Source organism: Fusarium fujikuroi, chromosome FFUJ_chr04 (genome assembly GCF_900079805.1).
Source record: "Fusarium fujikuroi IMI 58289 draft genome, chromosome FFUJ_chr04".
NCBI lineage: Eukaryota > Fungi > Ascomycota > Sordariomycetes > Hypocreales > Nectriaceae > Fusarium > Fusarium fujikuroi.
Window position 1 is genome coordinate 1755322 of NC_036625.1, and position 20398 is coordinate 1775719.

The 20398-nt window shown below is 49.7% G+C and overlaps 10 protein-coding genes; 5 read left to right on the forward strand and 5 right to left on the reverse strand.

Moving 5' to 3' along the window:
- Positions 1-14: 14 nt before the first annotated feature.
- On the forward strand, positions 15-1944 carry FFUJ_13550 (probable CCT6-component of chaperonin-containing T-complex (zeta subunit); the record flags this gene model as incomplete). XM_023576248.1 has 6 exons in its annotated part: positions 15-56; positions 138-232; positions 283-304; positions 362-598; positions 649-1648; positions 1700-1944. 6 exons carry the CDS (start codon positions 15-17, stop codon positions 1942-1944), a joined length of 1641 nt encoding a protein of 546 aa, XP_023429424.1.
- Positions 1945-2221: 277 nt separating this feature from the next.
- Positions 2222-3485, forward strand: FFUJ_13551 (RP-8-like protein; the record flags this gene model as incomplete). XM_023576249.1 has 2 exons in its annotated part: positions 2222-2338; positions 2397-3485. The coding sequence occupies 2 exons, from the start codon at positions 2222-2224 to the stop codon at positions 3483-3485; spliced, it is 1206 nt and encodes a 401-aa protein (XP_023429425.1).
- Positions 3486-3789: 304 nt separating this feature from the next.
- On the reverse strand, positions 3790-4694 carry FFUJ_13552 (related to eukaryotic translation initiation factor 3 subunit 11; the record flags this gene model as incomplete). XM_023576250.1 has 2 exons in its annotated part: positions 3790-4321; positions 4531-4694. 2 exons carry the CDS (start codon positions 4692-4694, stop codon positions 3790-3792), a joined length of 696 nt encoding a protein of 231 aa, XP_023429426.1.
- A 373-nt stretch (positions 4695-5067) lies between these two features.
- FFUJ_13553 (related to DNA ligase (ATP)) lies at positions 5068-7802 on the forward strand (the record flags this gene model as incomplete). XM_023576252.1 has 3 exons in its annotated part: positions 5068-5733; positions 5778-6140; positions 6189-7802. 3 exons carry the CDS (start codon positions 5068-5070, stop codon positions 7800-7802), a joined length of 2643 nt encoding a protein of 880 aa, XP_023429427.1.
- Positions 7803-8824: 1022 nt separating this feature from the next.
- Positions 8825-11304, forward strand: FFUJ_13554 (related to beta-adaptin; the record flags this gene model as incomplete). XM_023576253.1 has 5 exons in its annotated part: positions 8825-9054; positions 9142-9779; positions 9829-10397; positions 10451-10627; positions 10681-11304. The coding sequence occupies 5 exons, from the start codon at positions 8825-8827 to the stop codon at positions 11302-11304; spliced, it is 2238 nt and encodes a 745-aa protein (XP_023429428.1).
- Positions 11305-11686: 382 nt separating this feature from the next.
- On the reverse strand, positions 11687-12059 carry FFUJ_13555 (related to BolA domain protein; the record flags this gene model as incomplete). XM_023576254.1 has 2 exons in its annotated part: positions 11687-11880; positions 11975-12059. 2 exons carry the CDS (start codon positions 12057-12059, stop codon positions 11687-11689), a joined length of 279 nt encoding a protein of 92 aa, XP_023429429.1.
- Positions 12060-12333: 274 nt separating this feature from the next.
- Positions 12334-13296, reverse strand: FFUJ_13556 (related to Ngg1p-interacting factor 3; the record flags this gene model as incomplete). XM_023576255.1 has 2 exons in its annotated part: positions 12334-12989; positions 13047-13296. 2 exons carry the CDS (start codon positions 13294-13296, stop codon positions 12334-12336), a joined length of 906 nt encoding a protein of 301 aa, XP_023429430.1.
- Positions 13297-13902: 606 nt separating this feature from the next.
- FFUJ_13557 (uncharacterized protein) lies at positions 13903-14849 on the reverse strand (the record flags this gene model as incomplete). XM_023576256.1 has 2 exons in its annotated part: positions 13903-14355; positions 14412-14849. The coding sequence occupies 2 exons, from the start codon at positions 14847-14849 to the stop codon at positions 13903-13905; spliced, it is 891 nt and encodes a 296-aa protein (XP_023429431.1).
- A 304-nt stretch (positions 14850-15153) lies between these two features.
- On the forward strand, positions 15154-15894 carry FFUJ_13558 (uncharacterized protein; the record flags this gene model as incomplete). Its single annotated transcript, XM_023576257.1, has 1 exon — positions 15154-15894. One exon carries the CDS (start codon positions 15154-15156, stop codon positions 15892-15894), a length of 741 nt encoding a protein of 246 aa, XP_023429432.1.
- Positions 15895-16035: 141 nt separating this feature from the next.
- On the reverse strand, positions 16036-20376 carry FFUJ_13559 (related to SKI3-antiviral protein; the record flags this gene model as incomplete). XM_023576258.1 has 2 exons in its annotated part: positions 16036-20182; positions 20258-20376. The coding sequence occupies 2 exons, from the start codon at positions 20374-20376 to the stop codon at positions 16036-16038; spliced, it is 4266 nt and encodes a 1421-aa protein (XP_023429433.1).
- Between the last annotated feature and the right edge of the window lie 22 nt (positions 20377-20398).

Here is a 20398-nt window from a genome sequence, read left to right on the forward strand (position 1 = left end):
TGAGATTTACAATCATGTCGGCAGCGCAACTCCTCAACCCCAAGGCTGAGTCCCGAGTATGTCGATACCAATAACTATAAACCCCCCCGCAGCCAAAAGTGGCCTTGCCTTGCAACTTGCTAACCCGCTTGTCGCAGAGGAGGGGCGAAGCTCTGAAGGTCAACATTAGCGCTGGTGAAGGCCTACAGGATGTTTTGAAGTCCAATCTGGGCCCTCTGGGCACCATTAAAATGTGCGTGTTATCATAATTGTCACATGGCGACGTGAAGCTAACAGTCTCAGGCTTGTTGACGGTGCGGGACAGGTACAAACTCCTATCAAAATACCCCACGACGACCCCTAAACTAACCGACGACCCCAGATCAAGCTGACCAAGGATGGAAACGTTCTCCTCCGAGAGATGCAAATACAAAACCCTACCGCCGTTATGATTGCTCGAGCCGCGACCGCTCAGGACGATATTTGCGGTGACGGAACCACCTCCGTGGTGATGTTGGTTGGTGAGCTTCTCAAGCAGGCAGACCGATACATTTCTGAAGGACTGCACCCTCGTATCATCACCGATGGTTTCGAGGTTGCCAAGGTTGAGGCTCTTAAGGTGAGTTTTTGATACCTCATCCCCCCTGAAACTTTGGCTCAACGTCGTAGTTCCTCGACTCTTTCAAACTCGCCAAGGAAGTTGACCGAGAACTCCTGCTCAATGTCGCCCGAACATCGCTTGCCACCAAGCTCAACTCGACTTTGGCCGCCAAGCTTACACCTGATATTGTCGATGCCGTTCTTGCTATTTACCAAGCACCCGCGAAGCCCGATTTGCACATGGTGGAGATTATGAAGATGCAGCACCGAACAGCCGCCGACACTCGGCTGATTCGTGGACTGGCCCTTGATCACGGTGCTCGTCACCCTGATATGCCTAAGCGGCTCGAGAACTGCTACATTCTTACCCTCAACGTCAGCCTGGAGTATGAGAAGACTGAGATTAATTCCAGCTTCTTCTACTCTAGCGCTGAGCAGCGTGATAAGCTTGTCGAAAGTGAGCGTCGTTTCGTCGATGCCAAGCTCAAGAAAATCGTCGAGCTCAAGAAGGAGCTTTGCGGTAACGACGGCACAAAGAACTTTGTTATTATCAACCAGAAGGGCATCGATCCTCTTTCTCTTGACGTTCTTGCCAAGAACAATATTCTTGCTCTCCGACGGGCCAAGCGAAGGAACATGGAGCGCCTTCAGCTTGTTTGCGGTGGTGTTGCTCAGAACAGCGTTGACGACTTGTCCGAGGATGTTCTGGGCTGGGCTGGCCTTGTCTATGAGCAGACGCTCGGTGAGGAGAAGTTCACCTTTGTTGAGGAGGTCAAAGACCCCAAGTCCGTTACTCTGATGATTAAGGGCCCCAACGCTCACACCATTGCTCAAGTGACTGATGCTGTCCGAGATGGTCTGCGAAGTGTTTACAACATGATTGTCGACAAGTCCGTTGTTCCTGGAGCTGGTGCTTTCCAGGTTGCCTGTGCTTCTCATCTCAAGAGTGATGCTTTTGGCAAGTCTGTCAAGGGCAAGGCCAAGTGGGGTGTTGAGGCATTCGCTGATGCTCTTCTTATTATTCCCAAGACTCTGGCTGCCAACGCCGGTCTTGACATCCAGGATGCTCGTAAGTTGACTATTCTCCAAGTATTCACGGCCAAGATCTAACTTGCTATAGTTGCGGACTTGCAGGACGAGTATGCTGACGGCAATGTCGTTGGCCTTAACCTCGAAACCGGTGAACCCATGGACCCCGAACTGGAGGGTGTCTTTGACTCTTACCGAGTTCTGCGAAATTGCATCGCCTCCAGCTCCAGTATTGCATCTAACCTCCTTCTATGTGACGAGTTGTTGAAGGCTCGACAGATGGGTAGAGCAGGCGGACCTGGGCCTGGCATGGATGGACCTAATGATCACATGTAGGAGATACCACATTAAAAGTGAGGCTAGACAAAAGGCTCTGGGGCGTAATATACACAATTACGACTTATTTTATGACTCAAGCATGTTTATAGCATTTGTAATACGTAGATAGTCTACATGGGTGAGTGCATCACGGAGTGATGGTTTGTAGTTGAACATTTCTATTGATGCGCTAAGCCCCGCATTGTGACAGACAGACAAGACAGCTTTTTTGTACAGAAAAAAAATATTTACCCCACCACCAATCACTTAAATCAAGCCCATCAATATCAACATCATGGCTTCGTACGATTCCGATTCCTCGGATGGCGAATTTGAGGAGACAAACGTGCTCCTGGGATATGCCTCTAAAGAAGCAGACGAAGACTCTGTCAGCAAACTCGGAGGCCGTCCTGTATGTCTTTGGCTTGTCCCGCACCAGACAAAACTGTACCGACTAACAGCGAAATCAGGACTGGTTGGACGAGAATGTTCCCAACGCAGCCTACGCACGATGCAAAGTCTGCAAGGATTTTATGGCTTTGATCCTACAGCTCAACGGCGAACTCCCCGAACGATTCCCTGAGCATGAGCGACGACTTTATGTCTTCGCCTGTAGAAGACAGACTTGCCGGCGGAAAGATGGCAGCATCCGCGCACTGAGAGGTCTGCGGGTATGGAAGGAGGAAGCTTCCAAAGAGCCCAGTCAAGAGAAGAAAGTTGAAGAGGAAAAGCCAAAGAACGATGGGCCTGGATTAGGAGAGACTTTGTTTGGTTCCAAGGGATTGGGAAGTGCATCTGGCGCAAATCCATTCTCTAGCAATGCGAACCCATTCAGCAACTCCAGCAGTTCTGGAAACCCATTTAGCTCTGGATCTGCGAACCCGTTTTCCTCTCCAAATACACAGCCTGAACCTGTCAAACCTGCCTCTCCCGAGCCAGCAACAACATCCCTCAGCAAAACATTTGCAGAATCTCTCAATATTAAGGATACACCGGTGTCGCCACCTCAACCTTCAGAGCCCTGGCCAACCGAAGATGCTCAGGCCCAGCCGTATCCTACTCTCTATCTAGCTGACGCCGATTTCGAAACTCTGGAACCGACCGCCACGAATGTTCCCACCAACGCCCGTCTTGAAGATGCTGATGCCGCGGAACCTTCTATACTGGACCGCGAGGCTTTTGAGTCGAGCATGGACGCTACGTTCCAGAAGTTTGCAGATCGTCTGGCGCAGAACCCTGAGCAAGTTATTCGTTATGAGTTTGCAGGCACTCCTCTCTTATATTCAAAGAAGGATGCTGTTGGTGAGGCTGTGAACAAGGGTGCTATCCCCAGGTGCCCCAACTGTACGGCGAGAAGAGTTTTTGAGGTGCAGTTGACACCAAACGCTATTGCAGAGCTTGAGGCAGACGACATGAGTTTAGAAGGTATGGAATGGGGTACGATAATTGTTGGTGTATGTGAGCAAGATTGCTCGCCTCGAGGAACACCAGTTGGAGAGGTTGGATACCTTGAGGAATGGGCTGGCGTGCAATGGGAGGAGCTGTCCAAGGGGAACTGAATACCAGAACAATTTGGAAAATAAATATAACGAATCAAGAGCACTGTAATCAAGCCACATTGTCGGTCTACATGAGCCAGATACGCTGTAGTAAATCGCAAAGTTCTATGCATTTCTAGATCCTTGGATTGCTCTGCAATGTCATGTCCGATTAAACGCCTAGTTTTTGTAACCCCCGCCATGCTACCATTTGAGCCCTTCCTAACCCCTCCGCATCATCAACCGTGATGTCCGAATCCAATCAGATGGTGGGGGAAGTGCGCGAAAAATCCCTTGTGATCCGCTAAAACTCTCATCAAAAAGCTCAAACAGTGTCCTCCCACGACCGTCGGATTACCCTGGAGAACTGCTCGACGTTGACGTCCTCACGGATCTCAGCCTTCTTGGCCTCGTTGTCAGGGTTTGAGGGAACCTTGACGCTGCCATCACCCTCGACAGTCCAACCACAAACCTCGGTAACGAACTTCTTGGTGGCATCCTCGTTGAGGCCGAGCCATGACTCGAGATGGGTGATCTGGAGCTCACGGAAAGCCTGTGAGACGAGAAGGGCGATGCGGTGTCGAACCACGTCCTCAAAGTCAGGAATGTCGGCAATCAAGTCGGCAACCATGTCGTCGTCGAGATCGGCCCAGAAATGGGAGTACTGGGCACCCTCGAGCTGACCGTTGAGGGATCGGAGCTTGGTGATAGCTTCGCCGAGGTCGCCAGTGACAGCAGCGGAGGGGTTGATAAGGTGAAGAGCGAGAGAGAACTGTGCCGAGGGGAACTGGGTCATTGTCTTGACCAAGACGTTGGTGATCACCTCATCCTTGATACGGTCGGGGTTGAGCTGGTATCTTGGGGAAGTTAGCCTCGGGTCGAGCAATGATGATGCCAAAGGTTGTTGGAGTAATTAGGCATTTCAGTCGCACTAAAGTTGACTTCAGGTGCGGCCAAGTTGAGAACAACCCGCCACACTAGTCAGGTAATAGGAAACGTTGACAAACGGTCATCATTAAAAGAGCCCGAGGTGTACTGTGTATATATGTATATTAAGAGGACTCACAGTTTCAGCAGTGTTCGGTTGGCATTGCAGTCAGTGAACTTCTGCTCGCATTGGTCTTGGAGATAGGTCTCAAGGGCGCCGACAGCCTCGGGGTTGTATCGTTCGAGTCCGTTGATGATAGACGAGATCTCGCTGGGCCTCTCAGGCGGATCTTCACCGTTCATTATGGCTGATTTATAGGGAGAGGAGGGGTCGTTATGAGGGGTGATGTTCTGGGGGAGAGGGAGGTTCGCGATGGTGGGGCAGAACGAAGATTTCGACGGTTGTGTGAGTGAATCGCTTGTGCGTGCCGAAATGGTTTAGCGTTGAGTGAGCGGGCTGGTTCCTGATTTTCGAAGCTCTATAAACTCAGTCACGTGCCTTCGCGCCAACGTCGTCATAGAGCCCGCCGCGGTTATACTTGTTGACTAACAAGGACGTGAAGAGGCGTATTGCTCTATTTACATAAGCTTTGTGGTGGATTCACTTTGTCTCTCTTCTGGAATCCTTCTTTTACTAGGGGTGGTAGTCTCAGTCAACCTAGACATCAATGCAAATATGCCCAGTCCAACCAAGAAACGGAAGCTCAACAACGGCACCAAATCATCAACACCAGCCCGTGGTCTTGAGTACTTCTTTTCAAAGCAAAAACAGAATGACACAGAGTCAAGTAAAAATTCAAGGACAGAAGAAAACGCTGAAGGTATATCAAGTGATGCTGCTACAGAATTAACAGACGAAGAATTAGCTAGGAAGCTTCAAGCAGAATGGGACCAGGAAGTTGCAAACACACCACAGAACACACTACAAGCGCAGGCACTTCAGCTCCCGAGCAAACACATCGAGTCAGTATCTCGAGATGAAAGCCCTAGTCCTGCAGGCCCAAAGCCGAAGCCCCCAGTCACCCTCCCAACATCTCTCAACAAGCCTGGCATACTCACCTCTACAAAACCTACACTGAGTCTTCAGGCAGCAGGCATGGCTGAAGATACGACCACCACATCAATAGCTCTGGACGAAACTCCTCTGACATTCGACCCATCTGAGTATCTGGACCAACTGAAGGAGCACTGGGCCTCTGAAGGCGGCAATGCGTCATATGCCCTTCTCACACGCTGCTTTATTCTCATTAACGGCACTACAAGCCGGATTAAGATTGTAGATACCCTTGTAAACTGCTTAAGAGTTCTTATTGAGGGAGATCCAACCAGCTTACTACCAGCTGTATGTCCGAATCCACATCTCCTGAGCTTCTCTGACTTTCGCAGGTATGGTTGGCAACGAATGCAATCTCACCTCCTTATATCTCTATGGAACTCGGACTGGGCGGCTCAGCGATATCAAAAGCATTACGGAACGTTTGTGGACTAGACAACCGAGCTTTAAAGGCCATTTACGACAAATATGGAGATGCCGGAGATGTGGCTTTTGAAGCCAAGAAAAAGCAGAGCTTCACTCTCAGAAAACCAAAACCCCTCACGATCAAGGGCGTCTATGAAACCCTGGTGAAAATTGCCAGCAGTCAAGGGCAGGGTAGTTCCGAAACGAAGCAAAGATTGGTAGATCGGTTACTGCAAGACGCTCGCGGTGGTGAAGAGAGTCGATTCATTGTGCGAACACTTTCTCAACATGTAAGAAAGCCATGTCAATACTCGTTGTCACCTTCTAACAGGCAACAGTTGCGTATTGGTGCTGTAAAAACAACGATGCTAATTGCTTTATCACGGGCCTTTTTGCTCTCACGCCCACCGGGGGCCGACTTCCCCCTGAAATCGGTATCTGATCTTGCAAAGCTCAAAAAAGAAGATTTGGCTGAAATTTGGGGTCGGGCTGAGGAGATAGTCAAGGCTTGCTTTGCGAGGCGCCCGAATTACAACGATCTTGTGCCCGTTCTCCTAGAGATTGGAATTTCCGAGGAATTACTAATACGGTGTGGTCTTACCATGCATATACCGCTACGACCTATGCTCGGGAGCATCACCAGAGACTTGTCCGAGATGCTCACAAAGCTACAGGGCCGAGACTTTGCGTGCGAGTTCAAGTACGATGGACAGAGAGCGCAAATACACTGTGATGAGGGTGGAAAAGTCAGCATCTTCTCGCGTCACTTGGAGGTCATGACAGACAAATATCCTGACTTGGTTGAGCTGATACCTAAGATACGCGGAGAGGGCGTTGATAGCTTCATCATGGAAGGTGAAGTTGTCGCAGTTGATCGTGAAACTGGTGAGCTCAAGAATTTCCAAACACTCACAAACCGAGCAAGAAAAGATGTCGAAATCGGAAGTATCACTGTGGACGTTTGCATGTTCGCGTTCGACTTGATGTATCTGAATGGGCAACCGTTGCTAGATCGGCCCTTTCGAGAAAGAAGAGAACTTCTACGATCACTCTTCACAGAAATACCGCATCACTTTACTTGGGTACAAAGTCTTGATGCTACGTCTGCGGACTCCGAATCTGTTTTGGAGTTTTTCAAGGCTGCCACGGATATTAAATGCGAGGGTATCATGGTAAAGATCTTGGATAATTTGCCTACAGTGCCATGCACAGAAGAGGCAGATGGCGATGGGTTGGACGGGACCAACAAATTACTAACACCAAAGTCCAAGTCCAAAGGAAAAGCAAAATCGAGAGGAAAGAAGGATGAAAATGGAGAGACCAAAGCGAAAACGAGACGCAAACCTTTACTGGCTACCTACGAGCCAGACAAACGACTTGACTCCTGGCTCAAAGTCAAGAAAGACTATAACGCAAGTTTTGATACTCTCGATCTTATTCCGGTCGCCGGGTGGCATGGGCAAGGACGCAAGGCGAAATGGTGGTCACCCATTCTCATGGCGTGCCGTAACGAGGAGACAGGGTCCCTGGAGGCAGTATGCAAATGCATGTCTGGATTCACAGATGCATTCTATAAGGCCAATCGGCAATTTTATGACGATGGCGAAGAGAGCGGTGAACTCAAGAACACCAGAACTAAACAGCCCGCCTTCGTCGAATATTCAGGTCCAAGACCAGATATCTGGTTCGAACCACAAGAAGTGTGGGAAATGGCATTTGCAGATATAACATTGAGCCCGACTTATACTGCAGCGATTGGTCTCGTGAGTGATGAGAGGGGACTAAGTTTGAGATTTCCAAGATTCATGAAGAAACGGGAGGACAAGAGTCTTGAAGAGGCGAGCACCAACGATTTCTTGGCTGGTCTTTGGCGAAAACAAGAAGCCAAAGCGGAAACCACAAAGAGCGAGACAGGGGTAGAAGCAGAAGAGGCGGAAGAAGTCGATGATTGATTGAGTCTCAGCTACATATCAATCTTGATTAATATTAGTGATTAAAGCTCTAAGTATTCGAATGGCATCTTTAGAGCGTAATGACGACGATAATGATCTGTCCATCATTTACCAGCATTTAATCTTTGGGCGATGAGACTGAAAACAGCGATTGATCCCATGAAAAGGACGGCGTTATAGAACTGCTTTCAATCAGTATGTGTCGCTGGGACAAACCGGAAGACGGCCCACCGCTTTTCTGGAGACATCTCGTTCTTCGTCGTCAGTTCGTGACTCGATAAAGAGTCGACGGAGGTTTGGCAGCGCCTGTTATCTCTTAGATGTCGTTATCCTACGGGAACAAAGACGGCATTCTTCACCATTGTTCGATTTGGCGAGGACTCTTATTCCAGGGAACCCAGATAACACTATGGCTTCATCGAGAACACCCTAGATAATTCTTCTTTCTTCGTGTCTGTGATTGATGCCTCTCGAGACTTGCGATGATGTTGAGATCCAGTTCAACAAGAGCTGATAGTTAAAGGGTGACTAAGCCTGGACAACGTATTTGCGTTGAAGGTGGCCAAAAATAAATAAATTGTTAACCATTGAAGCCACGCTACACGCGAACGGCAATCAGGCGGAAGTTTAGAGTTAGGGGGTTAGCCTAGCCTCGATCCACTAACTGGAGCTTACAGGGTCGCTGTAAAACGCCCCCCTTTGGTGGTTTGGGCTGCGACTCAGTGGCCTAGACCTATCTTCGTGGCCTTGGCATATTTGGTGACAGTTACATCTGCCTTGCTCATACGTACCAAGATTGATCAACTCCCTTTCCGATTATCTCGACGACGTCGCCTATCTTAGACGCATCCTCCGATACGCGATAATATCGGTGGATGCTGACTTTCGATACTTGAGGACAAGTAGCTTGTACTCGGCCTGACCAATTCGACTAGACTGTCACCGCCGTCTTCGACGACCCAATCTCTCGTTCCTCTCCAACCTTCGAACTCCTGTCCCGTGCCCCTCCAAGAACCTCGACGATGGCGGTAAATCGCATTCGCGGCGCCTTTGCCGTGCCTCGAAAGGGCGAAACCTTTGAGCTCCGCGCTGGCTTGGTTTCTCAGTATGCATACGAGCGCAAGGAGTCGATTCAGAAGACCATCATGGCCATGACGTTGGGCAAGGATGTGTCGGCACTCTTCCCAGATGTGCTCAAGAACATTGCGACCGGCGACCTTGATCAGAAGAAGCTTGTATACCTCTACCTGATGTATGTGGACGAAGCCGAATAGCTGCTGGAGCTGTCTTCTCTAGTTCTATAGCTGCTCGTAAGATGAAGAGCTGACACGATGGCCAGGAACTACGCGAAATCGCATCCCGACCTTTGCATTCTCGCCGTTAATACATTTGTTCAAGACTCCGAAGACCCAAATCCGCTGATACGAGCACTGGCAATCCGAACAATGGGATGCATCAGAGTGGACAAAATGGTGGACTATATGGAAGAGCCCCTGAGAAAGACGCTGCGGGACGAATCACCGTACGTGCGCAAGACAGCTGCCATTTGCGTCGCCAAACTCTTCGACCTCAACCCTCAGATGTGCATCGAGAACGGCTTCCTGGAGGCCCTTCAGGAGTTGATTGGCGATCCCAACCCCATGGTCGTCGCCAACTCAGTGACCGCTTTGTCTGAGATCACCGAGACGGCGCCCGAAACGAGGGCACTGATTGTGACGCCTGTGACGCTGAAGAAGTTGCTTATGGCCCTTAACGAGTGTACCGAATGGGGAAGAGTCACTATCCTGACAACCCTGGCCAACTACTCTGCGTCAGATCAGAAGGAGTCGGAGCACATCTGTGAGCGTGTTGCACCTCAGTTCCAGCATGTTAACCCTAGTGTGGTTCTTGCTGCTGTCAAGGTTGTTTTCATTCACATGAAGGCTCTCAACCCTGAGCTCGTGAGATCATACCTCAAGAAAATGGCTCCTCCCTTGGGTATGTATATGACTACAAGATATTAAGGCTACACACTGACCGAATCCAGTTACCTTGGTTGCTTCTCAGCCTGAGGTCCAATACGTCGCTCTGCGAAACATTGATCTCCTGCTCCAGGCTAAGCCAGATATTCTGAGCAAGGAGATGCGCGTCTTCTTCTGCAAATACACTGACCCTCCCTATGTTAAGCTTCAAAAGTTGGAAATTATGGTTAGGATAGCCAACGAGCATAACTACGAACAGCTTCTCGCCGAGTTGAAGGAGTATGCTCTTGAAGTTGATATGGATTTCGTCCGAAGAGCCGTTAAAGCAATTGGCCAAGTAGCCATCAAGATTGAGAATGCCGCCGAGAAGTGCGTTGCGGCCCTCGAGGATCTCATCTCTACCAAGGTCAACTACGTTGTCCAGGAGGTGATTGTCGTTATCAAGGATATTCTGCGAAAGTACCCTGGCTACGAGGGCGTTATTCCTACACTTTGCAAGCATATTGATGAGTTGGATGAGCCCACTGCCCGCGGATCTCTCATCTGGATTGTTGGAGAATATGCTGAGAAGATCAGCAATGCAGACGAGATCTTGGAGAGTTTCGTTGAGTCCTTTATGGAAGAGTTCACGCAAGTAAGTCACATACATAGTAATGGTAATTAGGGCCGAACTGACAGAATTCGCAGACGCAACTGCAAATATTGACAGCGGTGGTGAAGCTGTTCTTGAAGAAGCCTGGAAGCAACCAGGGCCTTGTTCAAAAGGTTCTTCAAGCAGCGACAGCGGAGAACGATAACCCCGATATCCGCGACAGGGCATATGTCTACTGGCGTCTTCTCTCCTCTGATCCCGAAGTTGCTAAAGTGAGAAATTCGTCTAAAGGATGATCGGAATAGTTGCTAACTACGTTTCTCAGAACATTGTTCTATCTCAAAAGCCCACGATCACGACAACCATGACAAGCCTTCCTCCGGCTCTTCTGGAGCAACTCCTCACTGAACTCTCCACTCTCGCTTCTGTCTACCATAAGCCTCCTGAGTCGTTCGTGGGTAAGGGTCGTTTCGGCGCCGATGAGATCCAGCGAGCAGCTATCCAAGAACAGCGACAAAACGCTGCCGAGAACCCTATCGCTGCTTCAGTCGCTGCCGCCTCGTCCAACGGATCTGGCGGTGCTCCTCAAAACAACATTGAGAATTTGTTGGATATCGACTTTGATGGCGCCGCGCCTGCATCTCAGGAGCAGAACAGTGCTTCAGCAACTCCCGACAGAGTGGCCAGCCCATCTGCTGGTGCGCCTTCAGGTGCCATGGCTGATATGATGAGCATGTTTGATGCGCCGGCGCAAGCTTCTGGAGCTCCTGCACCTGCTGCAGGTCCCAGCAACAACATGAACGACTTGATGAACGGTTTCGAAGGATTGAACTTTGGTGGCTCGTCAGCAGGCGAGCCCCTACCAGCAGCAATGCAGCTACAACAAGCCCAAGGCGGAGCTCCTCAACAGCCCAAGAAGGACAGTGAAGACTTGCTAGGTCTTTTGTAGATGCATAAACGTATACATGAATTTCAAGCCAAGAGATGGCCATTGGTTCACGAGAGTATGGAGACGCGTTGGTAGGAAAAGAGGATGAATGCCTTGATGCAGGTTATGGTGTTGGCGCATACAAACACATCTTGTTGTTTCCGCGTTGTACGCTTGCCAAATAAAGATGCTCTAATTATAAACTCGATTCCTTGGCTTTCTTGTTATTTGGTGATGTACAGCGGCATAAAGACCGCTTACGTTCGGATATCGTTATCTAGACCCTCCGTTACATTCCCGCCCTACCATTCCATTCCTATGCTTATCGCGTGCCCTTTTTATGCAGAAACTCCATGTAGTATAACCCCAACATCGTGGAAGATAAAGAAAAGGCGATCGATGGCTAAGCTTGCGCGGTATCATTGGCTGCGCTCGTCTTTGCGTACTCCTCGGGTGTCTGGCACTTGGCGGTCCAGGCGTGGATAATGGCGATTTCATCCTTGAGGGCGGCGTTGACGAGGCGGTGGCGCTTGAGAGAGTTGAGGCCCTGGAACTGAGGAGAGACGATGACAGAGTTGAAGGCTTGACCACAGCCGCCTACAATATCCTCATGTTAGTACTAATGTTGGATTCTACGCCGTGATCGGCTTGGAGGGGTTCGCGGGGTAGAATAGAGTAGAAAAGAACTGACCCGACATGTCTGTGACTTCAACGTGAGTAGCCTCGAGGCGCTGCTTGATGGCCTCACGTAGAGACTCGTCTGTGATTTGCGACATTGTTGTGTTTTTTTGAGAAAGGGGGATATTAAGGTATGGAAGTAAAACGAAAGTAAGAGGTTGATTGATTGATTGATTGATTGATTAGATATCAATCGTGGGGTAAAATGCACAGTGTGAGGCGGCATCTGACCTCGAGCCGCAGTCTATGGGAAAACGCACGTCACTTGACCCATACCACCAAGAATCAACACTGAGTCATATATGGAAGTTGATATAATTTATCTGGGATTGTATTAATCCTTTGCGCTTTAACTCTTCAATCGGACTTAAACTATTTGAGATCATTGACATCCAAGATTGTAAAAGGATCCTTGTCGTACTTGCTCACCACAACCTCCACCTCGGGAACATTCTCCTTGATAGCAGCCTCTAACTTGGGTTTGAGCACTTCCTGAAGATATCCTCTTTCAGAATTGCTGTGAAAGACTTGGACAAGCGTTTGTCCCTGCTGAATAGCTCTCAAAGCTGAGTGATGGCTGGTCTCGCCAGTCACCAAAAGATCAACCTCAGCCTTCTTGAGCACATCATACCCGCTACCCGCGCAAACACCAAAGCTGCTAATCTTGGTAGTCTTGACATCAGCACCAACAGGACTTGCTACCATAACATGCTTGAGGCCTCCGAGCTTCTCAGCTAGACGAAGAATGATCTCGGAGAGAGAAACGGCATTGTCGAAGCGGCCGATGGCACCGTAGCCTGCGCCAGAGTGACTGGGGGGAGCAGAGCTACAGGGGATTGCGACAGAGCGTCGGCTTTGGTGAGGGCCAGAAACGATATCTGCAAGCCAAGTGTTGAGTCCTTCGGGAGCGGCATCGACTGCAGTGTGAGGGCAGTAGACAGCAATACCAGCCTTGGCAAGGCGTAGGAGAGTAGCTTGCTGAGGATCTCTGTTGGTGATGGACTTGAGGCCTCCGAATATGAAGGGATCTAGCATTGTTTTAGTAAATTCCGAAACCCGACTCAACATATGTGACGAAGGCTTACGATAGCTAACAATGACACTAACATCCTGCTCAATAGCATCGACGGCGACTTGGTAGGTCAGGTCATTGGTCACCAAGACCTTCTTTGTCTTCTTGTCATCATTTTCTGAGTTTCCTACCAAGAGCCCGACGTTGTCCCAGCTTTTGTCTGCGATTTGCTCGGGGTAAAGCTTCTGCATAGATGCAACTACTGCCTTTGTGAAGGTTGAAGATTCAACCTGCCAGGCGCCCCAAGCACCGTTGTCGGCCATCTTCAGTGATGAGTTGTTTGTGGGATGACAAGAAGTGCAGTATTTTCTTGGGTTTAGAAGAGGGAGAGCCCTTGCCAAGGGGGAGCTTGGAAATCGAGCCGAGCTTGAGATTGTTGTAAGCAGTCTGTTCAGCCTCGGAACAGGGCCTCTCATAGCAATTGTGCTACAAATGCGTGATATATGATGGCTCAAACGTGGGGTTGGTCTTGACTACAGCCTGTCAGGGGGCTCTATTACCAATTGATAGTGTAAGGCGCAAGGCTCACTTACCAGCAATTTTCTAGTTTAACTCGCTTGACATGAGGCTAGAAGCTGTTGGAGCTTGAAGCTAAGAGCAGAAACTGTAACTACTAGGTAGGTATAATAATAGTGGAAGAGGGTCAACTGAGCTCATACTGTGTGTGATCGTATTTTATACTGTCCATCTGCTCCAGATGGCCCATGCTTCTATATGAGCTAACTACCTATGACCTGGCAAAACAGAAACGCCGTGGTTAACGAATCTCTTTGATGATATTGAATAATAAGTTTAGAATCTCTTCCATTAACCCTGGGCAGTTGTGGAGTGTTGCAATAAATCATTGGGTATATTTCGTAACCTGCAGTTCATGACCGTCCGTCTTTTGACGCACGACTATCTCTTGATCGTCTTTCGTCCCTCGATATCCGTGGGCTTGAAGCGCTGCTCTTATTATCGGCCGGTCTCAACGCCTCATCACCTTCTTCAATACACTCTTCGACATCACTGCCACCAAGTCCTTTCTCTTTCCATGATTCTAGCAATTTTCGTGGCATCACCCACTCTTTGCGCGCTTGCGCAATCTTGCCCTCGTTGACAAGAGCACGTAATCTTCCAGGTGTCGCTAGAGCCTGTGCTGCGAGTTCTTTTGTCCGTTGTTGTCTGGTTGCTGCGTCTCGTTTCTTGCCCTCCTCAGAATCTGGTGAGGGAACGGTTTCCCGGAGGGCATCTCGGATGGAAGATGCTTGGCTGTAGATTTGTGCGATTGCCGGGTCGAGTGTTGAGGCCATAGGATTCAAGGGATCCATATTTGCTCTCATCTAGTCACTATTGTCAGTATCGCGACTCTTTGAATAGTAACCAACCCATGACGCACCTTGCGAATAGTCTCTGTTGCTGTAATAAGCTTACTGTAATTGTCGTATACCAACGCCTTCTTCTCTGCATCCAGAGCACGCACTTCTCCCACAACTCGGGTATATAGCCTCAAAAGCTCTTCAAGGCTGCTCTTCTCAACAATCTTGGCGACATATTCATCGGCGTTAAAGTCAGGGGCATCGATCTCAGTGGCTGGGACTTCAGAATCGGGAATCTCTATACGAGGGGCTGAGGCGCGCAGATTGTAGTACTCCCGAAGGGCAGCGCGATTCGAAGACGTTTTGCGTTGCTGTTGCTGAGGGGGCCCAGGAGGCTGTGTAGGTCCTTGTGTGAGAACAGGAGACGCCAGTGCGGACCGAGAGGTTTCGAAGGAGGGACGGTTGGAGTTTGTGGGAGTACGGCGAGGAGGATCGCGTGGTGAGGCTATTGTAGACATTCCTGCGACTTGTCGAAGTTCGGAGACGAAAGATGAGGATGATCGTGGCTGGAAGCGTCGTGAGTCTCGGCTTGAAGCTGATGAGCTGGAGGTTTACAAGGCTGACCTGAGCTTGACACGTTGGAGGACCGTTAGTGGTTGATGACCTACAATCCAGGGGCACGGCACGCTAAAGTTTAGGGGATACTCCACTCTCAGCCGCTGAAACGTCATTCCCTTCACAAGGCTGAGTACGAGCTCCATCTTAGATTTCTCAACACCAAAAGATCAGTATTGTGATGGTGTACCAATAACAAAAAAAAAAATGGATCTCGTCGGTCAACTTCGTGCTTCAATATTGGCACAAAATCTTCCTCATCCCTCAACTGCATTTCTCAACTCACTAATAACCACCCGCTCACCTCCCCCACCACTTCCTTCTCTTCTAGCCACTGCCAAAGCTCGATTGCTAGCAGCCGATTTGACCGGCAGCACAATCATAAACACAGGTTCTCTTCAGAGTTTCCCTTCTGATGCGGACTCTACAGAATCTCGCGAGAAGCGTATCCCAAGGCCTGTACATGTGCAAGTGCTCGATATCGAGAATCTTGCCTCGAGTCGCTGGGAACAGGTTGAAGAGATGGAGGCTGTGGCTAGGGGTGAGACTACTCGTGGAAGAGAAGTTGTTCGTGTTACAGCGGAAGACGATGATGAAGATGGCGTTGATGGTCCAACCCAGCGACCCCCTACTTCTCGGAACACAGCTGGCCCAAAACCAGCAGGAAAGAATGCGACGCATCGACTCGTCCTGCAGGATTGTAAAGGAACAAAACTTTTTGCCCTTGAACTACGACGGTTTGACAGTATCGGAGTTGGCAGGACTCAGATTGGAGAGAAGATCTTACTCAAGGCTGGGACGGTCATTGCCAGAGGAATGATCTTATTGGAGCCGGATAAGTGTGTTATGCTTGGCGGGAAGATTGAGGCCTGGCAGAAAACATGGGTCGATGGACGATTGGCGAGATTGAAGGAGGAAATAGGGCAGAATGAAAGACAGGCATCGTGAGGGCCCAGTGGATTTACATTTGATACCCCTTTTCAAACAACTTTGTGCATACAGACATCCCCTATGCACATATTTCTTCTATGACGCCATATACTACTCGTTGATGGTGTTCCAAACTATCCTCGTACAGATTTACATTCGCTAAATGCTTTCAGTGGCAGCGGTCAGCGATGTCCAGCCAGTCTGTTCCCAAGGCGCCAAGAAGGCTGCCCGCTGAGCATCTCCAGCAGTAGATGTTCCAGCATATGCCTTTGCTAGATCCTGGGCTTCCAACAACCCCTTTGGAGGAATGCCCCTTGTTGCGACCTTGAGCGCCATCTGAGCCGCGTACTCGTCGCCGGTAGATTGGGCCAGAGCAGACCAACCATGAGGTAGGTCAGGATAGAGCATGATATCTGTCTGTACCTGTGTTCTCATATCCCCCTCCGTGCGTCCTTCTCCAAGCGTGGCAATGACACGTAGTACTTCGCCAATGTGCGACTGCTCTGAGGCTGTTACCTTGTGATTGGTGCGAAGACCGTTAAGTTCTTCGACAACTGCTTCCAAAGAATCCTCGTCGTTGTCCAACAAAGCCACCACACCAAGAAGAAGAACCGACTGTACATGTTCAGGGTGTTTTTCAATCACCTCAAACAATGCTTCACGAGCTCTCTCTCGGGACGACTCCGCTCCCTGAGCCCAAAGTACTTGAGCCAACAAGCATACAGCATCGGGGTTGCCGGTAGACTCCTCCAGAGCAGACTCGAAATACGTGATCGCTTCATCGACCTGGTTGTTGTAGTACTGCGCCAATCCTACAGTGAGATGTGCAGACAAGCGAGCTCTCTTGCGTTGTTCACTTGAGAGCTCGTTCTCTGCCTCCTCGCTGCTCAAGCCCAGTGCTAGCTCGCCACACTCAACTGCCTTCTCGTATGAGCCAGAAGCGAGGTATGCTCGTGCTAGGTCCGTTTTGGCCAGAGCAAACTTGGCAAGACTTTGAGGGGATTCGGTGCTTTCGTAATCGGCCTCAACGGTCGAGGAGATTTTTTCTAGCGTATCAACAGCACGGCTGCTCTCTCTGGTACGCTCTTGAAATAGTGTCGTCAAGTGACCAAATGCCAGGTCATCGGATTTGAGGCTTTGATGTTGGTTGAGAGCGAAGAGTGGTTGAATGAGCGATTCAACGTTGATTTCATTGGGAGGCGATGAAAGAATATGATCGAAGAGGAAGCTTGAGTAGTGACGCCTGGTAGGTACTGAAGATGCATCTGCAATCTCCATTGCGTGGGTGAATAGTCCTCGGGCTTCTTTAGCGTCACCATGAAGAAGAGCCACAAATCCCTGCCCTAGCCAAGCGTGTGCATAGTCAGGGTCAGTTGATTGGGCCCTCGTGAAGACCTCGTTAGCCAGCTCGACATCTCCGGACAAAAGGGCGAGAGTTCCCAAATTCGTCCAGGCCGCAGGGCTTCTCTCGTTCAGGTACAGACTTCGGGCGAAAGCATGCTGTGCTACTGTAGGGTTGATCTCGCTGGTTACTACGCCCAGAGCATTCCAAAACTCCGAATTCCCAGCTTCTAACTCGATAGCACGTTTGAACGACCTCACCGCAGCTTTGACGTAGCTGCTGGACTTCTTCCTGATCTCAGATGGCAGGCAAACATGGGCGCGATATTCAGCCCATCCCAAATTGTAATAAGCCACGGCTTGCGCGTGGCGATCATTGGACGAAATTTGAACACCTTGCTTGTGGCACAAGATCGTAGCGTGGATACATCGAGTGAGATCAACCCTAGGCTGCTCATCATCTGCGTACAAGCCCTTTGCGAAGACCACATCAGTGCCAACCTTATCAACACTGGCGAAAATACCATAAGCGTCCTGTGAGCCCTTCTTAAGAAGCTCACTGATGGATTCGAAGGGCATATCACGCGTGCGACTCTGAACAGAAGAGAAGACAGAGCAAGCATCAGCTATAGCTTTCCAGAAGTTGAAAGTCTCAAGAACACTGCCTTCGGTTGTCTTGGCATACTCAATGGTCTCGGTTGCAAGCTGGACTGCTTTTCCGAATAACCCTTTCTCGACAGACGAGAGGGCGTTGTCGACTGTTGTTTGAAGCAAGGCGATAATAACGCCCTCCTCCTCGGGGTGCGTTTCAATAACGGACCTGTAGAGAGCGATAGATTCGTCGTACTCGCCCAGTTCACGCTTGATGTTAGCAAGCATATACTTGGTAAACCAGGTGTCTCCGGAAATATCTGCTTCGGTTTCTTCCTCTAGCCTTTGTGCATTCAGAATAGCCTTAGTGGCAGCAATGTGCCGACCGGAACTGTGGTAGCTTTCCCCAAGACCGACCCAGCAATGGTAATCTTCAGGGCTAATACGGAGCGCTGCTTGGAAAGACACAATAGCCTTATGGAAGTCTTGCTTATTTAGCTCAGCCACGCCGAGCGCAGCAAATGGCCAGCTAATGCCCTTCCTCTTAGATCCTGGTGGCGGCTTCACCTTGCCAGAGTCAACAACTCGGCGGGCGACGAGCTCGACTCTATCCCAGTCTCCGTCGTCCGCAAAAGATCGTGCAAGTCTTTCGGCGGCAACCACTTCCGCATAAGACAGTTCCAGTGCTTTCTGGAAGCAACGTCGTGATCTGCCTTTATCCTTCGCATAGTCTGCATAGTATGTTCCTAGGTACGTGTATGTGGGTGCGTAATTAAGGTTGTTGTTCAGGGCACTAAGCCAGTATGCATATGCGCACTCTCCTTTTCGTTGTTTTCGTGCAGCCTTACTAGTGTCGATGTTCCAGAGGCAAACTCCCAGGCGGTGCTGCGTCTCACCCAGCAACTCCTTTGATGCAGTACCTTGCTTTTCCAGCGGCTCAAGACATTCGTGCAATTCATCCTTGGCGGTTTTCCAATCTCCCTTGAGTGCTTTGACCCAGGCGGCCTCGGACTTTACCCTGATGTTTGTTTGGTCACGTTCCAGAGCCCGAGTAAGATATTCAATAGCTTCATCATACTCCTCCTCTTCCTCGTAAATCAGTCCAACGCCGATCAAGGCGGAGGTGGAAGTGTTGTCCCGCTCGAGAACTTTGTCAAACAGCTCCTTCGCCTCTTTGTGATGTCTGGGAGACTGGTAGTAGACTAGTGCTGTTCCGAGCGAAAGGTAGTAAGAGTCCTCGGCGTTTGCGAATGAAAGGCCTGTCTTCTTACGCTCCTGTGTTAATAGAGCCGAACCCTTGCGCATAAGCTCAACAGTACTCTCATACTCTCCAAGGTGAAGAAGATATTGACCAGTGAGTCGGTACGCGAGAACAGAATCAGCAGTGATAATGCCTTCGGTTATCATGATGAGTCGATCCTCGTCAGTCAAAGGAACCACAAGGGTGGGAACTCCACCGTCGTCGTCGTCAGAACTTTCGTCTGACTCACTTTGGGCTGCCTTGGCCTTTTCTTGTGGCTTCTCTGGTGGGAATGGTGAGATTGGGCTTGTCAGGTAACTTGTGATAACTTTGTAAAGATCACTGTCGGGAAAGAATGAACAGTACGCTCGAAGGACATCCACGTCCCATTCTCGAATCTCCTTCTTGTCCTGCCACTCTATAGAAATATCCCAAGCAAGCTTGTATGGATATCTTATGGCAACCATGCCGTTGGCAAGATCGAGCACTTTCTGACGTTCGGCGTCCTTTTCAGCGCCCGTTGGAGCGACCAGGAGACGATCATAACAGAGCTGGAGAAGTTTTTCTTCATACTGCCGTCTCAAATCATCGTCATTTGTCCAGTTGATTAGTTGCCGATAAATATGCTCAAGTTTACTCTGGCTGTAAACTTCCCGCTTGGCGTCAAGGGTGACCTCGGTGAGTTTAGCGCCCAGTTTGGTTCGTCGCTCTCCGATGAGAGTATTTATCCGGTGTTTCTCAGCCTTCTCTAAAATGTGCGCTACCGTCTCATATGTCTTGGCTGGGTGTGGGAACCGGCCCTCGAGGATGGGGTATAGAGGGCTTTCGGGGAGTTGGATCGAAAGTGCTTCAGCATATTGGGTCTCATCGCCTTGGACTCTTGCAAAGTCGACAAATTTGTCGACAACATCTTGACACTTGTACATATCATCGGCATCTCGATAAATCTGTGCCAGATTAACGACTGCCTGGTGGTAATCTGCCAGCTTCTTGTTGCTTTGCTTCTCAAATAGCTTGATCAAGCCCTGCCATGCTTGTGCTTCCTGGGGACGAAGCCACGTTGCAGATCGATAAGTCTCTTGAGCTAGGTCAAGCCTGTCCTTTTTATCCAAGGCAAAGGCTAGGAAAATGTGTCTGGAATGATTGTCAGCTTGAGCCGCTCATGGCGGGGTACTGCAGCTCTCTGTTGCACATATTTGGTATTCTCACGCTTGGTAGTTCTTGGGATCCTTTTCCAGAAGTTCCTTTGCCTTGCTCACCGCATCTTCAAACTTTTGCTGGCGAATAGCATCGTTAATGGCCTTGAGGGTTGCTTTTGTCCCTGACATGATGGCTAGATTTCTGTTGTGT